This window comes from Tachyglossus aculeatus, chromosome 12 (assembly GCF_015852505.1).
Source record: "Tachyglossus aculeatus isolate mTacAcu1 chromosome 12, mTacAcu1.pri, whole genome shotgun sequence".
NCBI classification, from domain to species: Eukaryota; Metazoa; Chordata; class Mammalia; order Monotremata; family Tachyglossidae; genus Tachyglossus; species Tachyglossus aculeatus.
This window is the reverse complement of record NC_052077.1, coordinates 38,482,514-38,498,900: the sequence shown is the minus strand read 5'-3', so window position 1 is coordinate 38,498,900 and position 16,387 is coordinate 38,482,514. Positions and strand designations below refer to the sequence as shown.

General features: G+C 48.0%; 1 protein-coding gene across 2 annotated transcripts in view; it reads right to left on the bottom strand.

Moving 5' to 3' along the window:
• WDR17 (WD repeat domain 17) overlaps positions 1-16,387 on the bottom strand; it is a 113,381-nt gene that overhangs the window by 27,055 nt on the left and 69,939 nt on the right. For both annotated transcript variants that reach the window (XM_038755275.1, XM_038755274.1), the window contains exons 16-19: positions 15,710-15,835; positions 13,303-13,458; positions 5,573-5,637; positions 564-696 (exon numbers count right to left, since the gene is read on the bottom strand). In XM_038755275.1, the coding sequence (XP_038611203.1) occupies positions 564-696; positions 5,573-5,637; positions 13,303-13,458; positions 15,710-15,835 (480 nt within the window). The remainder of the gene's footprint in view (positions 1-563; positions 697-5,572; positions 5,638-13,302; positions 13,459-15,709; positions 15,836-16,387) is intronic.

The window sequence follows — 16,387 nt, the reverse complement described above, 5'->3', positions numbered from 1 at the left end:
CCCAAAGATTGCCGGGATTTGAACACATGACCACCGACTCCAAAGCCCGGGCTCTTTCCACTGAGCCACGCTGCTGCTCAAGGGAAAGCAGTGTGAAAGAAAATGGGTTTGGCAGTCAGAAGACCTGGGTTCTAATCCTGGCCCTGCCACTTGCCTGTTGTACGACCTAAGCCAAGTCACTTAACTTCTCTGTGCCCCAGCCTCCTCATCTTATCCCCGGCGCCCAACCTCCTTCCCCTCCCCACAGCACCTGTGTATATGTTTGTACAGATTCATCACTCTATTTATTTGACTTGTACAGATTTACTATTCTATTTATTTTATTTCGTTCCTATGTGCTGTTTTGTTCTCTGTCTCTCCCCTCTAGGCTGTGAGCCCGCTGTTGGGTAGGGACCGTCTCTCTATATTGCCAACTGGTACTTCCCAGTGCTCTGCACACAGTAAGCGCTCAATAAATACGATTGAATGAATGAACAAACACCATCCTCATTATTACTATTATTTGGTATTGGCTGGCTCCGTTTCAGCGGCCGATTTTGGCTCCGACCCCTGGGCCTTCCCACCTGGACGACGAGCAGAGCCTCCTTCAGCTGACCTCTGGAGGTGAAGAAGCTGACCAGTTTGTCGACATCTCCCGTGGCTATGCAGTAGGGGATGACGTCGTCGTTTTCCTCCTCTATGAGCTGGTCGGCTCGCCTAATCAGAGAAAACCAATGCCGACGGGGCTCTCCGCTGAGCGGCCGCCTTCGAACCGGACCTCCACGGCCCCTGGCCGGTGCCACTAAGGGGGCCGGGAATAAGGGCGTGTTCATCCGGCACCCGTTCCGACACGTGCGTGGCGTTGGAAGAAACGGTCACTCAGTCGATCGGATTTATTGAGCGCTTCCTGTGTGCAGAGCACTGTACTAAGTGCTCGGGAAAGGACGGTACTAAGTGCTCGGGAAAGGACAGTATGTGCACTCCAAGGCAATTGTACTTATTGAGGGCTTCCCTTGTATAGAGGACTGTACTAAGTGCTTGGGAAAGGATAGTACATGCACTCCAATGCAATCTTACTTATTGAGGGCTTCCCGTGTAGAGAGGACCGTAAGAAGTGCTCGGGAAAGGACGGTACTAAATGCTCGGAAAAGGACAGTACATGCACTCCAATGCAATCGTACTTATTGAGGGCTTCCCGTGTAGAGAGGACCGTAAGAAGTGCTCGGGAAAGGACGGTACTAAATGCTCGGAAAAGGACAGTACATGCACTCCAATGCAATCTTACTTACTGAGGGCTTAACATGTATAGAGCACCGTGCTAAGTGCTCGGGACAGGACAGTACGTGCACTCCAATGCAATCGTACTTATTGAGGGCTTCCCGAGTATAGAGGACTGTACTAAGGGAAAGGACAGTACTAAGTGCTCGGGACAGGACAGTACATGCGCTCCAATGCAGTCGTACTTATTGAGGGCTTCCCGTGTAGAGAGGACCGTACTAAGTGCTCGGGAAAGGACGGTACTAAATGCTCGGAAAAGGACAGTACATGCACTCCAATGCAATCTTACTTACTGAGGGCTTAATGTGTATAGAGCACCGTGCTAAGTGCTCGGGACAGGACAGTACATGCACTCCAATGCAATCGTACTCATTGAGGGCTTCCCTTGTATAGAGGACCGTACTAAGTGCTTGGGAAAGGATGGTACATGCACTCCAATGCAATCGTACTTATTGAGGGCTTCCCGTGTAGAGAGGACCGTAAGAAGTGCTCGGGAAAGGACGGTACTAAATGCTCGGAAAAGGACAGTACATGCACTCCAATGCAATCTTACTTACTGAGGGCTTAACATGTATAGAGCACCGTGCTAAGTGCTCGGGACAGGACAGTACGTGCACTCCAATGCAATCGTACTTATTGAGGGCTTCCCGAGTATAGAGGACTGTACTAAGGGAAAGGACAGTACTAAGTGCTCGGGACAGGACAGTACATGCGCTCCAATGCAGTCGTACTTATTGAGGGCTTCCCGTGTAGAGAGGACCGTACTAAGTGCTCGGGAAAGGACGGTACTAAATGCTCGGAAAAGGACAGTACATGCACTCCAATGCAATCTTACTTACTGAGGGCTTAATGTGTATAGAGCACCGTGCTAAGTGCTCGGGACAGGACAGTACATGCACTCCAATGCAATCGTACTCATTGAGGGCTTCCCTTGTATAGAGGACCGTACTAAGTGCTCGGTAAAGGACGGTACATGCACTCCAATGCAATCGTACTTATTGAGGGCTTCCCGTGTAGAGAGGACCGTACTAAGTGCTCGGGAAAGGACGGTACTAAATGCTCGGAAAAGGACAGTACATGCACTCCAATGCAATCTTACTTACTGAGGGCTTAACATGTATAGAGCACCGTGCTAAGTGCTCGGGACAGGACAGTACGTGCACTCCAATGCAATCGTACTTATTGAGGGCTTCCCGAGTATAGAGGACTGTACTAAGGGAAAGGACAGTACTAAGTGCTCGGGACAGGACAGTACATGCGCTCCAATGCAGTCGTACTTATTGAGGGCTTCCCGTGTATAGAGCACCGTACTAAGCGCTTGGGAAAGGACGGTACTAAGTGCTCGGGAAAGGACACTATATGCACTCCAATGCAATCGTACTTATTGAGGGCTTCCCGTGTATAGAGGACTGTACTAAGAGCTCGGGAAAGGATGGTACTAAGTGCTCGGGAAAGGACAGTACAGGCACTCCAATGCAATCGTACTTATTGAGGGCTTCCCGTGTATAAAGCACCATGCTGAGCGCTCGGGAAAGGACGGTACTAAGTGCTCGGGAAAGGATGGTACATGCGCTCCAATGCAATCGTACTTATTGAGGGCTTCCTGTGTATAGAGAACCATACTAAGCGCTCGGGAAAGGACGGTACTAAGCACTCGGGAAAGGACAGTACATGCGCTCCAATGCAATCGTACTTATTGTGGGCTTCCTGTGTATAGAGCACCGTACTAAGCACTCGGGAAAGGATGGTACTAAGTGCTTGGGAAAGGACAGTACATGCACTCCAATGCAATCGTACTTATTGAGGGCTTCCTGTGTACACAGCATCGTACTAAGCGCTCGGGAAAGGATGGTACTAAGTGCTCGGGAAAGGACAGTACATGCACTCCAGTGCAATTTTACTTATTGGGGGCTTCCTGTGTATACAGCACCATACTAAGCGCTAGGGAAAGGACAGTACATGCGCTCCAATGCAATCGTACTTATTGAGAGCTTCCCGTGTATAGAACATCGTACTAAGAGCTCGGGATAGGACGGTACTAAGTGCTCGGGAAAGGACAGTACATGCACTCCAATGCAATCGTACTTATTGAGGGCTTCCTGTGTACGAAGCATTGTACTAAGAGCTCAGGAAGGACAGTACTAAGTGCTTGGGAAAGGATAGTATGTGCACTCCAATGCAATCGTACTTACTGAGGGCTTCCTGTATATAGATCACTGTACTAAGCGCTCGGGAAAGGACGGTACTAAGTGCTCGGGAAAGGAAAGTACATGCACTCCAATGCAATCGCACTTATTGAGGGCTTCCTGTGTACACAGCATTGTACTAAGTGCTCGGGAAAGGACAGTACTAAGTGCTTGGCAAAGGATAGTACGTGCACTCCAATGCAATCGTACTTATTGAGGGCTTCCTGTATATAGATCACTGTACTAAGCACTCGGAAAAGGACAGTATATGCACTTCAATGCAATCGTACTTATTGAGGGCTTCCTGTGTATAGAGCACTGTACCAAGCGCTCGGGAGAGGACAGTACACGCACTGCAACGCAATCGTACTTATTAAGGGCTTCCTGTGTATACAGCACTGTACTAAGCACTCGGGAGAGGACAGTACACACACTGCAATGCAATCGTACTTATTGAGGGCTTCCTGTGTGCAGAGCAATGTACTAAGTGCTCGGGAGAGGACAATATAACAATAAGCAGATGTATTCCCTGCCCACAGCGATCTTACAGTCCAGACGGTGTGTATGTGTGTGTGCTGCCCGACATCGGTGAGTGATTACAGCAACGTTGGGAGCCCCTGAGTAGAAGGGGCCCAAGATGAGGATTAGGACACAGGCAAGGCAGCTGGGAGGTCGAATCCCGATTTCGCATTCCCTGTTCACCCACGGCCCACCTCGTCCTCTAAACTGTAAGCTCGCTGTGGGCGGCGGATGTGTCTATTAATCGTTCTACTGTACCCTCCAGAGCGCTTAGCACAGTGCTCTGCACACAGTAAGCGCTCAGTAAATAGGATTGAATGAATCTGGCAGTTGGAGAGAGGGAAGAGGAGGCGGTGCAGCCTTAGACGTCAGGAGGGCTAAATGCGGGGTCCCCGACTTCACGGCCCGGCCGCCGTGTTGGGGGCTGACGCCCACGGAACCACAGGGCCCGACACCTCGGACGTTTGTACGACTGATGGCATCCCCATACATTCCGTCGGTCGTATTTATTGAGCGCTCACTCTGCATAGAGCACTGGACCAAACGCTTGGGAAGATACGAAAGAACGACAAACAGACACATTCCTGCCCGTGAGAGCTGCTCACGGTCTAGAGGGGACATAGATGGGATCTACTCTCGTTCCCGTTACAGAAGCAGCGGGGCCTAGTGGGAAGAGCATTTATTTATTTTATTTGTACATATTTATTCTATTCATTTTATTTTGTTAATATGCTTTGTTTTGTTGTCCGTCTCCCCCTTGTAGACTGTGAGCCTGCTGTTGGGTAGGGACCGTCTCTATATGTTGCCAACTTGTAATAATAATAATAATGATAGCACTTATTAAGCACTTACTATGTGCAAAGCACTGTTCTAAGCGCTGGGGAGGTTATAAGGTGATGAGGATGTCCCACTTGGGGCTCACAGTCTTAATCCCCATTTTACAGATGAGGGAACTGAGGCCCAGAGAAGTGAAGTGACTTGCCCAAAGTCACACAGCTGACAAGTGGCGGAGCTGGGTTTTGAACCCATGACCTCTGACTCCAAAGCCCGGGCTCTTTCCACTGAGCCATGCTGCTTCTTCCTAAGCGCTTAGTACAGTGCTCTGCACACAGTAAGCGCTCAATACATACGATTGAATGAATGAATGAAAGAGCATGGGCTTGGGAGAAAGAGGACCTGAGTTCTAATCCTGGCTCTGCCAACTGTAAAGGCAGCAAGAAAGGTAGGTCGCGCTAGCTGGATAGTCATTCATTCATTCATTCATTCAATCGTATTTATTGAGCGCTTACTGTGTGCAGAGCACTGTACTAAGCACTTGGGAAGTGCAAGTCGGCAACACATAGAGACGGTCCCTACCCAACAGCGGGCTCATAGTCTAGAAGGGGGAGACAGAGAACGAAACCAAACATATTAATAAAATAAAATAAATAGAATAAATATGTACAAATAAAATAAATTGAGTAATAAATCCATACAAACATATATACATATATACAGGTGCTGTGGGGAGGGGAAGGAGGTAAGGCGGTGGGGAAGGGGAGGGGGAGAGATGTTTGTTAACAGCATCATGTCTTCACCCCCAAAGGAGAAACGATAACGTTTAGCCTTACCTCTGCATTAATTTCTTCCAGTATTTCATAGAGACTCCTGGGGCCACAGAGAGGGCTCGATCCCACTGGGGTGGAATGATAATAATAATAGCAATTAATAATTGTGGTACCTTTTAAGCGCTTATTTTGTGCCAGGCACTGTACTAAGGGCTGGGCTGGATACAAGAGAGAGATATACGAGAGAAGCAGCGTGGCTCAGTGGAAAGAGCCCGGGCTTCGGAGTCAGAGGTCATGGGTTCAAAACCCGGCTCCACCAATTGTCAGCTCTGTGACTTTGGGCAAGTCACTTCACTTCTCTGGGCCTCAGTTACCTCATCTGTAAAATGGGGATGAAGACTGTGAGCCCGCTGTGGGACAACCTGATCACCTTGCAACCTCTCTGGCGCTTAGAACAGTGCTTTGCACATAATACGCGCTTAACAAATGCCATCATTATTATTATTATTATTATACAAGCAAATCGGGGTTGACTCAGTCCCTGTCCCATGTGGGTGTCACATTCTTAATCCCCATTTTACAGATGAGGTCACTTAGGCCCAGAGAAGTGAAGTGACTTGTCCAAAGCCACACAGCAGGCAAGAGGTAGAGCGAGATTAGAACCCATAATAATAATAATAATGATGGTATTTGTTAAGTGCTTACTATGTGTAAAGCACTGTTCTAAGTGCTGGGGGGGGGAATACAAGGTGATCAGGTTGTCCCACATGGAGCTCACAGTCTTAACCGAGGCACAGAGAAGTTAAATGACTTGCCCAAAGTCACACAGCCAACAAGTGGCAGAGCCAGGATTTGAACCCACGACCTCCAACTCCCAAGCCCAGGCTCTTTCCACTGAGCCACGCATGACCTTCTGCCTCCGAGGCCTGGGTTCTAGTCACTACTCCCTGCTGCTTCGGCCGATTAATAGTATGTACTGGCTTTGGGGATAGAGCCCAGGCCTGGTAGCTCTTAGTACAGTGCTCTGCACACAGTAAGCGCTCAATAAATACAATTGAATGAATGAATGAATGGTAGGCAGAAGGACCTGGTTCTAATCCGGGCTCCGCCACGTCTGCTGTGTGATCTTGGGCAAGTCACTTCACTTCTCCGGTCCTCAGTTCCCTCATCAAGAAAATGGGGATTGAGAGTGTGAGCCCCACACGGGACACGGACTGGGTCCAACCTGCTTAACTTGAATCTACCCCACGTTTAGAACAATGCTTGACATGTAGTAAGCACTTAATGAGCATCATGATACATGTACTGAGCACTTTCCATAGGCAGAGCAATATACTCGCCGCTCGGCATCACAGTAAGATACCTGAAGATACGGTGGTTTGGCCATTTCATTCACTCATTCATTCAGTTTGTTCATTCATTCGTATTGATTGAGCACTTACTGTGTGCAGAGCACTGTACTAAGGGCTTGGGAGAGTGCAATAGAACAAGAAACAGACACATTCCCTGCCCACAGTGAGCTTGCATTCTAGAGGAGGAGATAGACATGAATAGAAATAAATAAATAAATGCCAGATATGGACATAAGTGGTGTGGGGCTGGGATGGGGGGATGATTAAAAGGAGCAAATCAGGGAGATGCAGAAGGGAGTGGGACAAGAGGAAATAATAGCTTAGTCAGGGAAGGCCCCTTGGAGGAGATGGGCCTTCAATAAAACTTTGAAGGGGGAGAGAGTAATAATAATAATAACAATAATAATAACAATAATAATAATAATAATAATGACATTTATTAGGTGCTTACTATGTGCAGAGCATTCATTCATTTTCATTCAATCGTATTTATTGAGCACTTACTGTGTGCAGAGCACTGTTCTAAGTGCTGGGGAGGTTACCAGATGATCACGCTGTCCCACGTGGGGCTCACAGTCTTCATCCCCCTTTTGCAGATGAGGAAACTGAGGCCCAGAGAATAATAATAATATTGGTATTTGTTAAGCGCTTACTATGTGCCAAGCACTGTTCTAAGCGCCGGTGAGGTTACAAGGTGATCAGGTTGTCCCACAGGGGGCTCACACAATTTTAAGCCCCATTTTACAGATGAGGTAACTGAGGCCCAGAGAAGTGAAGTGACTTGCCCAGAGTCACCCAGCTGACAACTGGCGGAGCCGAGATTTGAACCCATGACCTCTGACTCCAAAGCCCGGGCTCTTTCCACTGAGCCACGCTGCTTCTCTCCTAATCCAGCATGTCACACTGTAAGCACTTAAAACCATTTTATTTTTTTTAAATAAAGGAGATTACAATTTGCTATTTACAGACATTTGTTTAGTGTTTGCAATATGCAGTCAGAAAGGAAGCCCTGGGGGAATTTTGTGCAATCTTGTGCCCGCATTTCTGCCTGTCCTGGGCACCTGGGGGTAATCTCGGGGCTGGGCAGGGCAGGCCGGTGGGGCCAGCCATTCTGTTTCCCTGATGCCTCTAGAGAAGCAGCGTGACTCAGTGGAAAGAGCCCGGGCTTTGGAGTCAGAGGTCATGGGTTCAAATCCCGGCTCTGCCAATTGTCAGCTGTGTGACTTTGGGCGAGTCCCTTAACTTCTCTGGGCCTCGGTTACCTCATCTGCAAAATGGGGATTAAGACTGTGAGCCCCCCGTGGGACAACCTTGTAACCTCCCCAGTGCTTAGAACAGTGCTTTGCACATAATAAGTGCTTAATAAATGCCATTATTATTATTATTATTATTATGAACGAGGCTCAAAGAGCAGGAGAAGCAGCGTGGCCTGGTAGAAAAATCCGGGCCTGGGCTTCAGAAGGTCACGGGTTCTCATCCCGGCTCCTCCACTTGTCTGCTGTGTCACCTTGGGTGAGTAACTGAGTCTGTGCCTCAGTTCCTTCAGCTGTAAATTTAAAATTGTGAGCCCTGGGTGGAATGTGGGCTGTGTCCAGTCTGATTAGTTTGAACCTACCCCAGTGGTTAATACAGCGCCGGGCTCATCGTGAGCACTTAATACAATTAAAAAAAAAAAAGCCGCAGAGGTGTGGGTCTCAGCTGGAGAAGGGTTGTGGCTTCCAGCAGGCATGAAGGGAGGGGGCGAGGGAAGGTTTTTCATCTGAAAAATAGGGATGAAGACTGTGAGCCCCACATGGGACAACCTTGTATCCTCCCCAGCGCTTAGAACAGTGCTTTGCACATAGTAAGCGCTTAACAAATGCCATCGTCATTATTATTATTATTAAGGTTGTTTATGCCTGAGGGGCCATCATCATTATTATTATTAAGGCTGTTTATGCCTGAGGGTCCCCAAGGGGGATCTTGCTAAACCTCTACTGGTCTCTGAACAGGGCTTCGAGCTCATTATTTCTTTGGAAATCAGCCTTCCCTGCAGCAGGGGAGAAAAGAAGAAAGGCAAGACATGAAAATACACCCTAATCTGAATTTCCCTACGGATGTTGAGAGATGCTGAAGGCTCCAGTGAGAGCTCACCTGCTTACACTATTTTTTTTTAATATGGTATTTGTTAAGCACTTTACTACGCCCCAGGCACTGTACTAAGTGCTGGAGTTGATGTGTGCTAATCAGGTTGGACACAGTCCGAGTCTGCCATGGGGCTCACGGTCTTAATCACATTTTACAGTTGAGGCAACTGAGGGACAGAGAAGTGGAATGACTTGTCCAGGGTCACGCGGCAAATTCATTCATTCATTCAATTGTATTTATTGAGCGCTTGCTGTGTGCAGAGCACCGTAATAAGCGCTTGGGAGGTACAAGTCAGCAACATAGAGAGACGGTCCCTACCCAACAACGGGCTCGCAGTCTAGAAGGGGGAGACAGACAACGAAACAATACACGTGGACGGGTGTGACGTCATCAGAATAAATAGAAGTAAAGCTAGATGCACATCATTAACAAAATAAATAGAATAGTAAATATGTAATCGGATTAGAACCTAGGTCCTTCTGACTCAGGCCCGAGCTCTATCCATGAGGCTACGCTACATGTTTACCTGTCTCCATGTTTGGTTTTGTTGTCTGTCTCCCCCTTCTAGACTGTGAGCCCGCTGTTGGGTAGGGACCGTCCCTATATGTTGCCAACTTGGACTTCCCAAGTGCTTAGTCCAGTGCTCTGCACACAGTAAGCGCTCAATAAATACGACTGAATGAATGAATGCTGCTTCTTCCCTGCCCACAGCGAGGTCACAGTCTAGAGAAAGGTTCCGGAGACACGTGCCACCTTTCCAGCCCCCACCTGCCTCCCGTGGCTTCCCCTTCCCTGCTTTGGGTCCGGAGAGCGAGACCCTGCCGGGAAAGGACCGGGGACAGGAATTTCATCTTGGGGGTAAGAACTGGGGTCTGGATCCCCACTTCCACATCTCCCTCCTCATATCTTCTAGACTGTGAGCCCGCTGTTGGGTAGGGACCGTCTCTATATGTTGCCAATTTGTACTTCCCAAGCGCTTAGTCCAGTGCTCTGCACACAGTAAGCGCTCAATAAATACGATTGAATGAATGGGAGGAAGAAGGAGCTGCGTTCCTATCCCCCTTCCACCACTTGTCTGCTGTGTGATGTCAGGCAAGTCACTTCACTATGCTTCAGTTCCCTCATCTGTAATAATAATAATAATGATGGCATTTATTAAGTGCTTACTCTGTGCAAAGCACCGTCCTAAACGCCGGGGAGCTTACAAGGTGATCAAGTTGTCCCACGGGGGGCTCACAGTCTTCATCCCCATTTTCCAGATGAGGGAACTGAGGCCCAGAGGAGTGAAGTGACTTGCCCAAAGTCACACAGCTGACGATTGGCGGAGCCGGGATTTGAACCCATGACCTCTGGCTCCAAAGCCCGGGCTCTTTCCACTGAGCTAGAGTTCTTCCTTTTATGGGAGGGTTGTAGACCAGGAATAGGCAGGGTAAAGAAGTCAGAGTCAAGAAATCCTGCTTTACTCTTGGGGTTTCAAACTCAGCTCCCTTTTGAATATGGCAGTGTTCTCTTTATAACGCACACTGCTTTACACCCGGGGTTTTGAACTCAGCTCTCCTTTCAGTATACAGGCCAGTGTTCATTCACTCAGATGTATTTACTGAGCGCTTACTGTGTACAGAGCACTGTGCTAAGTGTGGGGGAATGTACAATACAACAATAAACAGTGACATTCCCTCCCCACGATGAGCTCACCTCCCAACACATACACACACATACTTCTTTGCATCCGGGGTTTTAAACTCAGCTCTCCTTTGACTATGTTGGTAGAGAAGCAGCGTGGCTCAGTGGAAAGAGCCTGGGCTTTGGAGTCAGAGGTCATGGGTTCACACACACACACACACACACACACACACACACACACACACGCAACTTTACACCTGGGATTTTGAAAACAGCTCTCCCTTGAATAAGTCAATTGGTATTTCAATCAATCAATCAATCAATCGTATTTATTGAGCACTTACTCTGTGCAGAGCACTCTACTAAGCACTGGGGAAGTACCTTCATAATCCCCCCCACTCTCCCCACCACACACACACACACACACACACACCTTTTCACCTGGGGTTTTGAACTCAGCGCTCCTTCAAATAGAGGAGCAGCATAGCTCAGTGGAAAGAGCGCGGGCTTTGGAGTCAGAGGTCATGGGTTCAAATCCCGGCTCTGCCAATTGTCAGCTGTGTGACTTTGGGCAAGTCACTTCACTTCTCTGGGCCTCAGTTCCCTCATCTGTAAAATGGGGATTAAGACTGTGAGCCCACCCCGTGGGACAACTGGATCACTTTGTAACCTCCCCAGTGCTTAGAACAATGCTTTGCACATAGTAAGCACTTAATAAATGCCATTATTATTATTATTATTATTATTATATGTTGGTTGATATTCCTTTTCTAACCCCCTAGCTGCACACAAACATACACCGAGCTTTCCACGTGGGCTTCTGAAAACAGCTCTCCTTGGAATAAATCAGTAGGTAATTTCTTTATAACCCTTTTCCCACTACCACCACCAAACACACGGACACACACTCTTGAGGAAAGAGGAGCCCTCTCAGAGCCACCCCTCAAGCACCATACACACCCACACACTCTCATCATCATCAATCGTATTTATTGAGCACTTACTGTGTGCAGAGCGCTGTACTAAGCGCTTGGGAAGTACAAGTTGGTAACATATAGAGACAGTCCCTACCCAACAGTGGGCTCACGGTCTAAAAGCCCACTCTCCTCCCTCCCGGCTGTGCCCACCCCATGGGATGCTGAGAACAGTGCTTTGCACATAGTAAGCTCTTAATAAATGCCATCATTATTATTATGCAGAGAGGGGGAAAGGTGTGCAGCCTCCCGCTGGCCTCCGTCCCGCCCTTCTCGTCCTCCTGGTTCTAGTCCCAGTCCTGACTATGGCCAGCGAGCCCGCGCCGAGCCCGTTGTTGGGTAGGGACCGTCTCTATGTGTTGCCAACTTTTACTCTCATTCATTCAATCGTATTTACTGAGCGCTTACTGTGTGCAGAGCACTGGACTAAGCGCTTGGGAAGTCCAAGTCGGCAACATCTAGAGACGGTCCCTACCCAACAGCGGGCTCACAGTCTGGAAGGGGGAGACGGACAACAATACAAAACATGTGGACAGGTGTCCAGTTGACAGAACAAATAGAATTAAAGCAAGATGCACATTATTAACAAAATCAATATTCATGCATTCAATCGCATTTATTGAGTGCTTACTGTGTGCAGAGCACTGTACTAAGCGCTTGGGAAGTACAAATTGGCAACATCTAGAGACAGTCCCTACCCAACAGTGGGCTCACAGTCTAGAATCAATCACTCAATCAATCAATCGTTTTTATTGAGCGCTTACTGTGTGCAGAGCACTGGACTAAGCGCTTGGGAAGTACAAGTTGGCAACATATAGAGACAGTCCCTACCCAACAGTGGGCTCACAGTCTAGAAGAGTAATAAACATGTACAAGTAAAATCGATAGAGTAATAAATCTGTACAAGCATATATACAGGTGCTGTGGGGAGCGGAAGGAGGTAGAGCGGGGGGATGGGGAGGAGGAGAGGAAAAAGGGGGCTCAGTCTGGGAAGGCCTCTTGGAGGAGGTGAGCTCTCAGTAGGACTGTGAGCCCACTGTTGGGTAGGGACCATCTCTATATGTTACCAACTTGTACTTCCCAAGCGCTTAGTCCAGGGCTCTGCACACAGTAAGCGCTCAATAAATATGATCGATTGATTGATTGACTGTGAGCCCACTGTTGGGTAGGGACCGTCTCTATATGTTACCAACTTGTACTTCCCAAGCGCTTAGTCCAGGGCTCTGCACACATTAAGTGCTCAATAAATACGATTGATTGATTGATTGACTGTGAGCCCACTGTTGGGTAGGGACCATCTCTATATGTTGTCAACTTGTACTTCCCAAGCGCTTAGTCCAGGGCTCTGCACACAGTAAGCGCTCAATAAATATGATCGATTGATTGATTGACTGTGAGCCCACTGTTGGGTAGGGACCATCTCTATATGTTGCCAACTTGTACTTCCCAAGCGCTTAGTCCAGGGCTCTGCACACAGTAAGCGCTCAATAAATACGATCGATTGATTGATTGACTGTGAGCCCACTGTTGGGTAGGGACCGTCTCTGTATGTTGCCAACTTGTACTTCCCAAGCGCTTAGTCCAGGGCTCTGCACACAGTAAGCGCTCAATAAATCCGATCGAATGAAAGGGAGTAGGGCTTTGACCCAAGCGTTAAGTCCAGTGCTCCGCACAGAGTAAGCACTCCATCAATCCGACGGAATGACTGAATCCGTACCTGTCCCAGCTCCACCATGAGCTCACAGTATCTCTGGATCTGGCCCAGGCGCAGGTGGATGCGGGCGGCCTCCCTCAGGCGGTCCTCCTTGCTGGGGGCCCCGATCCCTCCGCCGAACTTGGACATCTTCACCGTCGTTAGTTCCTGGGCCTTGGACTGAGGATGGAAAAGCGTTGGCTGGATGGGGGGCCCGGCACCGGTTTGAGGGGTCGCTACTGGCCGCCTGCGACGACACCCGCTCTTCCGGGCGGAGCCAACTACTCTAGGATGAACGCTGAGGTCTTTTTTGAAATCTTGCCCCTGCCTAGGGTTATTTTTTTCTTCATTTTGAATGGTATTTGTTAAGCGCCTACTCTGTGTCAGGCACTGTACTTAGTCCTGGGGTAGAAGCAGCGTGGCCCCGTGGTCCCCCTCTCCATCCCCCCCATCTTACCTCCTTCCCTTCCCCACAGCACCTGTATATATGTAAATATGGTTGTACATATTTATTACTCTATTTATTCATTTATTTATTTTCCTTGTACGTTTCTATCCTATTCATTTTATTTTGTTGGTATGTTTGGTTTCGTTCTCTGTCTCCCCCTTTTAGACTGTGAGCCCACTCTTGGGTAGGGACCGTCTCTATGTGTTGCCAATTTGTACTTCCCAAGCGCTTAGTACAGTGCTCTGCACATAGTAAGCGCTCAATAAATATGATTGATTGATTGATTGATTGATTTTATTTTGTTAGTATGTTTGGTTTTGTTCTCTGTCTCCCCCTTCTCTAGACTGTGAGCCCGCTGTTGGGTAGGGACTGTCTCTATATGTTGCCGACTTGTACTTTCCAAGTGCTTAGTACAGTGCTCTGCACACAGTAAGCGCTCAATAAATACGATTGATTGATTGATTGATTGATTTGGAGACAGAGGTCATAGGTTCGAATCCCAGCTCCGCCACTTGTCAGCTGTGTGACTTGGGGCAAGTCACTTCACTTCTCTGGGCCTCAGTTCCCTCATCTGGAAAATGGGGATTAAGACTGTGAGCCCCACATGGGACAACCTGATCACCTTGTAACCTCCCCAGCGCTTAGAACAGTGCTTTGCATATAGTAAGCGCTTAACAAAAAATGCCATTATTATCATTATTATTATTATTCTCTGTGCCTCAGTTACCTCATCTGTAAAATGGGGATTAAGCCTGTGAGCCCTCCATGGGACAACATGATTACCTTGTGACCTCCCCGGCGCTTAGAACAGTGCTTGACACACAGTAAGCACTTAATAAATTCCATTATTATTATCATCTATGGATGGTATTTTCTTCAAATACATTCGATAGAAAGTTGCCCTTCACAAGCAGCTTGGCCTAGTGGAAAGTTCCTGGGCCTGGGAATCAGAAGACTTGGGTTCTAATTTCGGCTCTGCCACATAGTTGCTGTGCGACCTTGGACAAGTCACTTCTCTGGGCCTCAGTTACGTCTTCTGTAAAATGGGGTTAAGACTGTGAGCCTCGTGTCGGAACAGGGCCTGTGTCCAACCCAATTACCTTGTGTCTACTCCAGAGCTTAGAACAGGGCTTAACACATAATAATAATAATAATAATAATAATAATAATAATAATAATAATAATAATAATAATAATAATAGCATTTATTAAGCACTTACTATGTGCAAAGCACTGTTCTAAGAGCTGGGGAGGTTACAAGGTGATCAGGTTGTCCCACGGGGGGCTCACAGTCTTCATCCCCATTTGACAGATGAGGGAACTGAGGCCCAGAGAATAACAACAATAATAATGGTATTTGTTAAGTGCTTACTATGTGCAAAGCACTGTTCTAAGTGCTGGGGAGGTTACAAAGTGATCAGGTTGTCCCACTGGGGGCTCACAGTCTTCATCCCCATTTGACAGATGAGGGAACTGAGGCCCAGAGAATAATAACAGTAATAATGGTATTTGTTAAGTGCTTACTATGTGCAAAGCACTGTTCTAAGTGCTGGGGAGGTTCCAAGGTGATCAGGTTGTCCCACGGGGGGCTCACAGTCTTCATCCCCATTTGACAGATGAGGGAACTGAGGCCCAGAGAATAACAACAATAATAATGGTATTTGTTAAGCGCTCACTATGTGCAAAGCACTGTTCTAAGCGCTGGGGAGGTTCCAAGGTGATCAGGTTGTCCCACGGGGGGGCTCACAGTCTTCATCCCCATTTTGCAGATGAGGGAACTGAGGCCCAGGGAAGTGGAGCGACTTGCCCAAAGTCACACAGCTGATAAGTGGCGGAGCCGGGATTCGAACCCGTGACCTGGGACTCCAAAGCCCGGGCTCTTCCCGCTGAGCCACGCCGCTTCTCTAATAGCACATAGGAGGCACATAAGAATACCACAGTCATTATCGTGCGGGTGGTCCCTGGAGCGGGCCTTGCTTTTACCGTTCTAAATCCGACCAGATGCTTCACGTGCATGATTCCTTTGGCATAGTGGTGAGGAAGGAGGCTGTCGTCTTGGCCTTGAATTATTGCCACGAGGTCCCACAGGTTTTGACTCCCTCCTGGGGGCTAAATGTTGAAACACAAACAGCGGAATTGCCATTAAAGCCACGAACAGCTGGGGTGAATTTCAAGCGCTTAAACTGAAGCAGCATGGCCTAGTGGCTACAGCAGGGGCTTTGGAGTCTTCTGGTCATGGGTTCTAATTCTGGCTCCGCCCCTTGTCTGCCGTGTGACCTTGGGCAACATTTCCCTTCTCTGTGCCTCAGTTCCCACATCTGGAAAATGGGGATCGAGTCTGTGAGCCCCACGTGGGACAGGGACTGTGTCCAACCCCATTTGCTTGTATTCCTTGCTCCCAGCGCTTAGCACACAGTAAGCACTTATCAAATTTATTTTTTATCCTTCCCTTCCTGTATATATGTTTGTACAGATTTAGTACTCTATTTATTTATTTATTTTACTTGTACATACCTATTCTATTTATTTTATTTTGTTAATATGTTTTGTTGTCTGTCTCCCCCTTCTAGACTGTGAGCCCACTGTTGGGTAGGGACCGTCTCTATATGTTGCCGACTTGTACTTCCCAAGCGCTTAGTACAGTGCTCTGCACACAGTAAG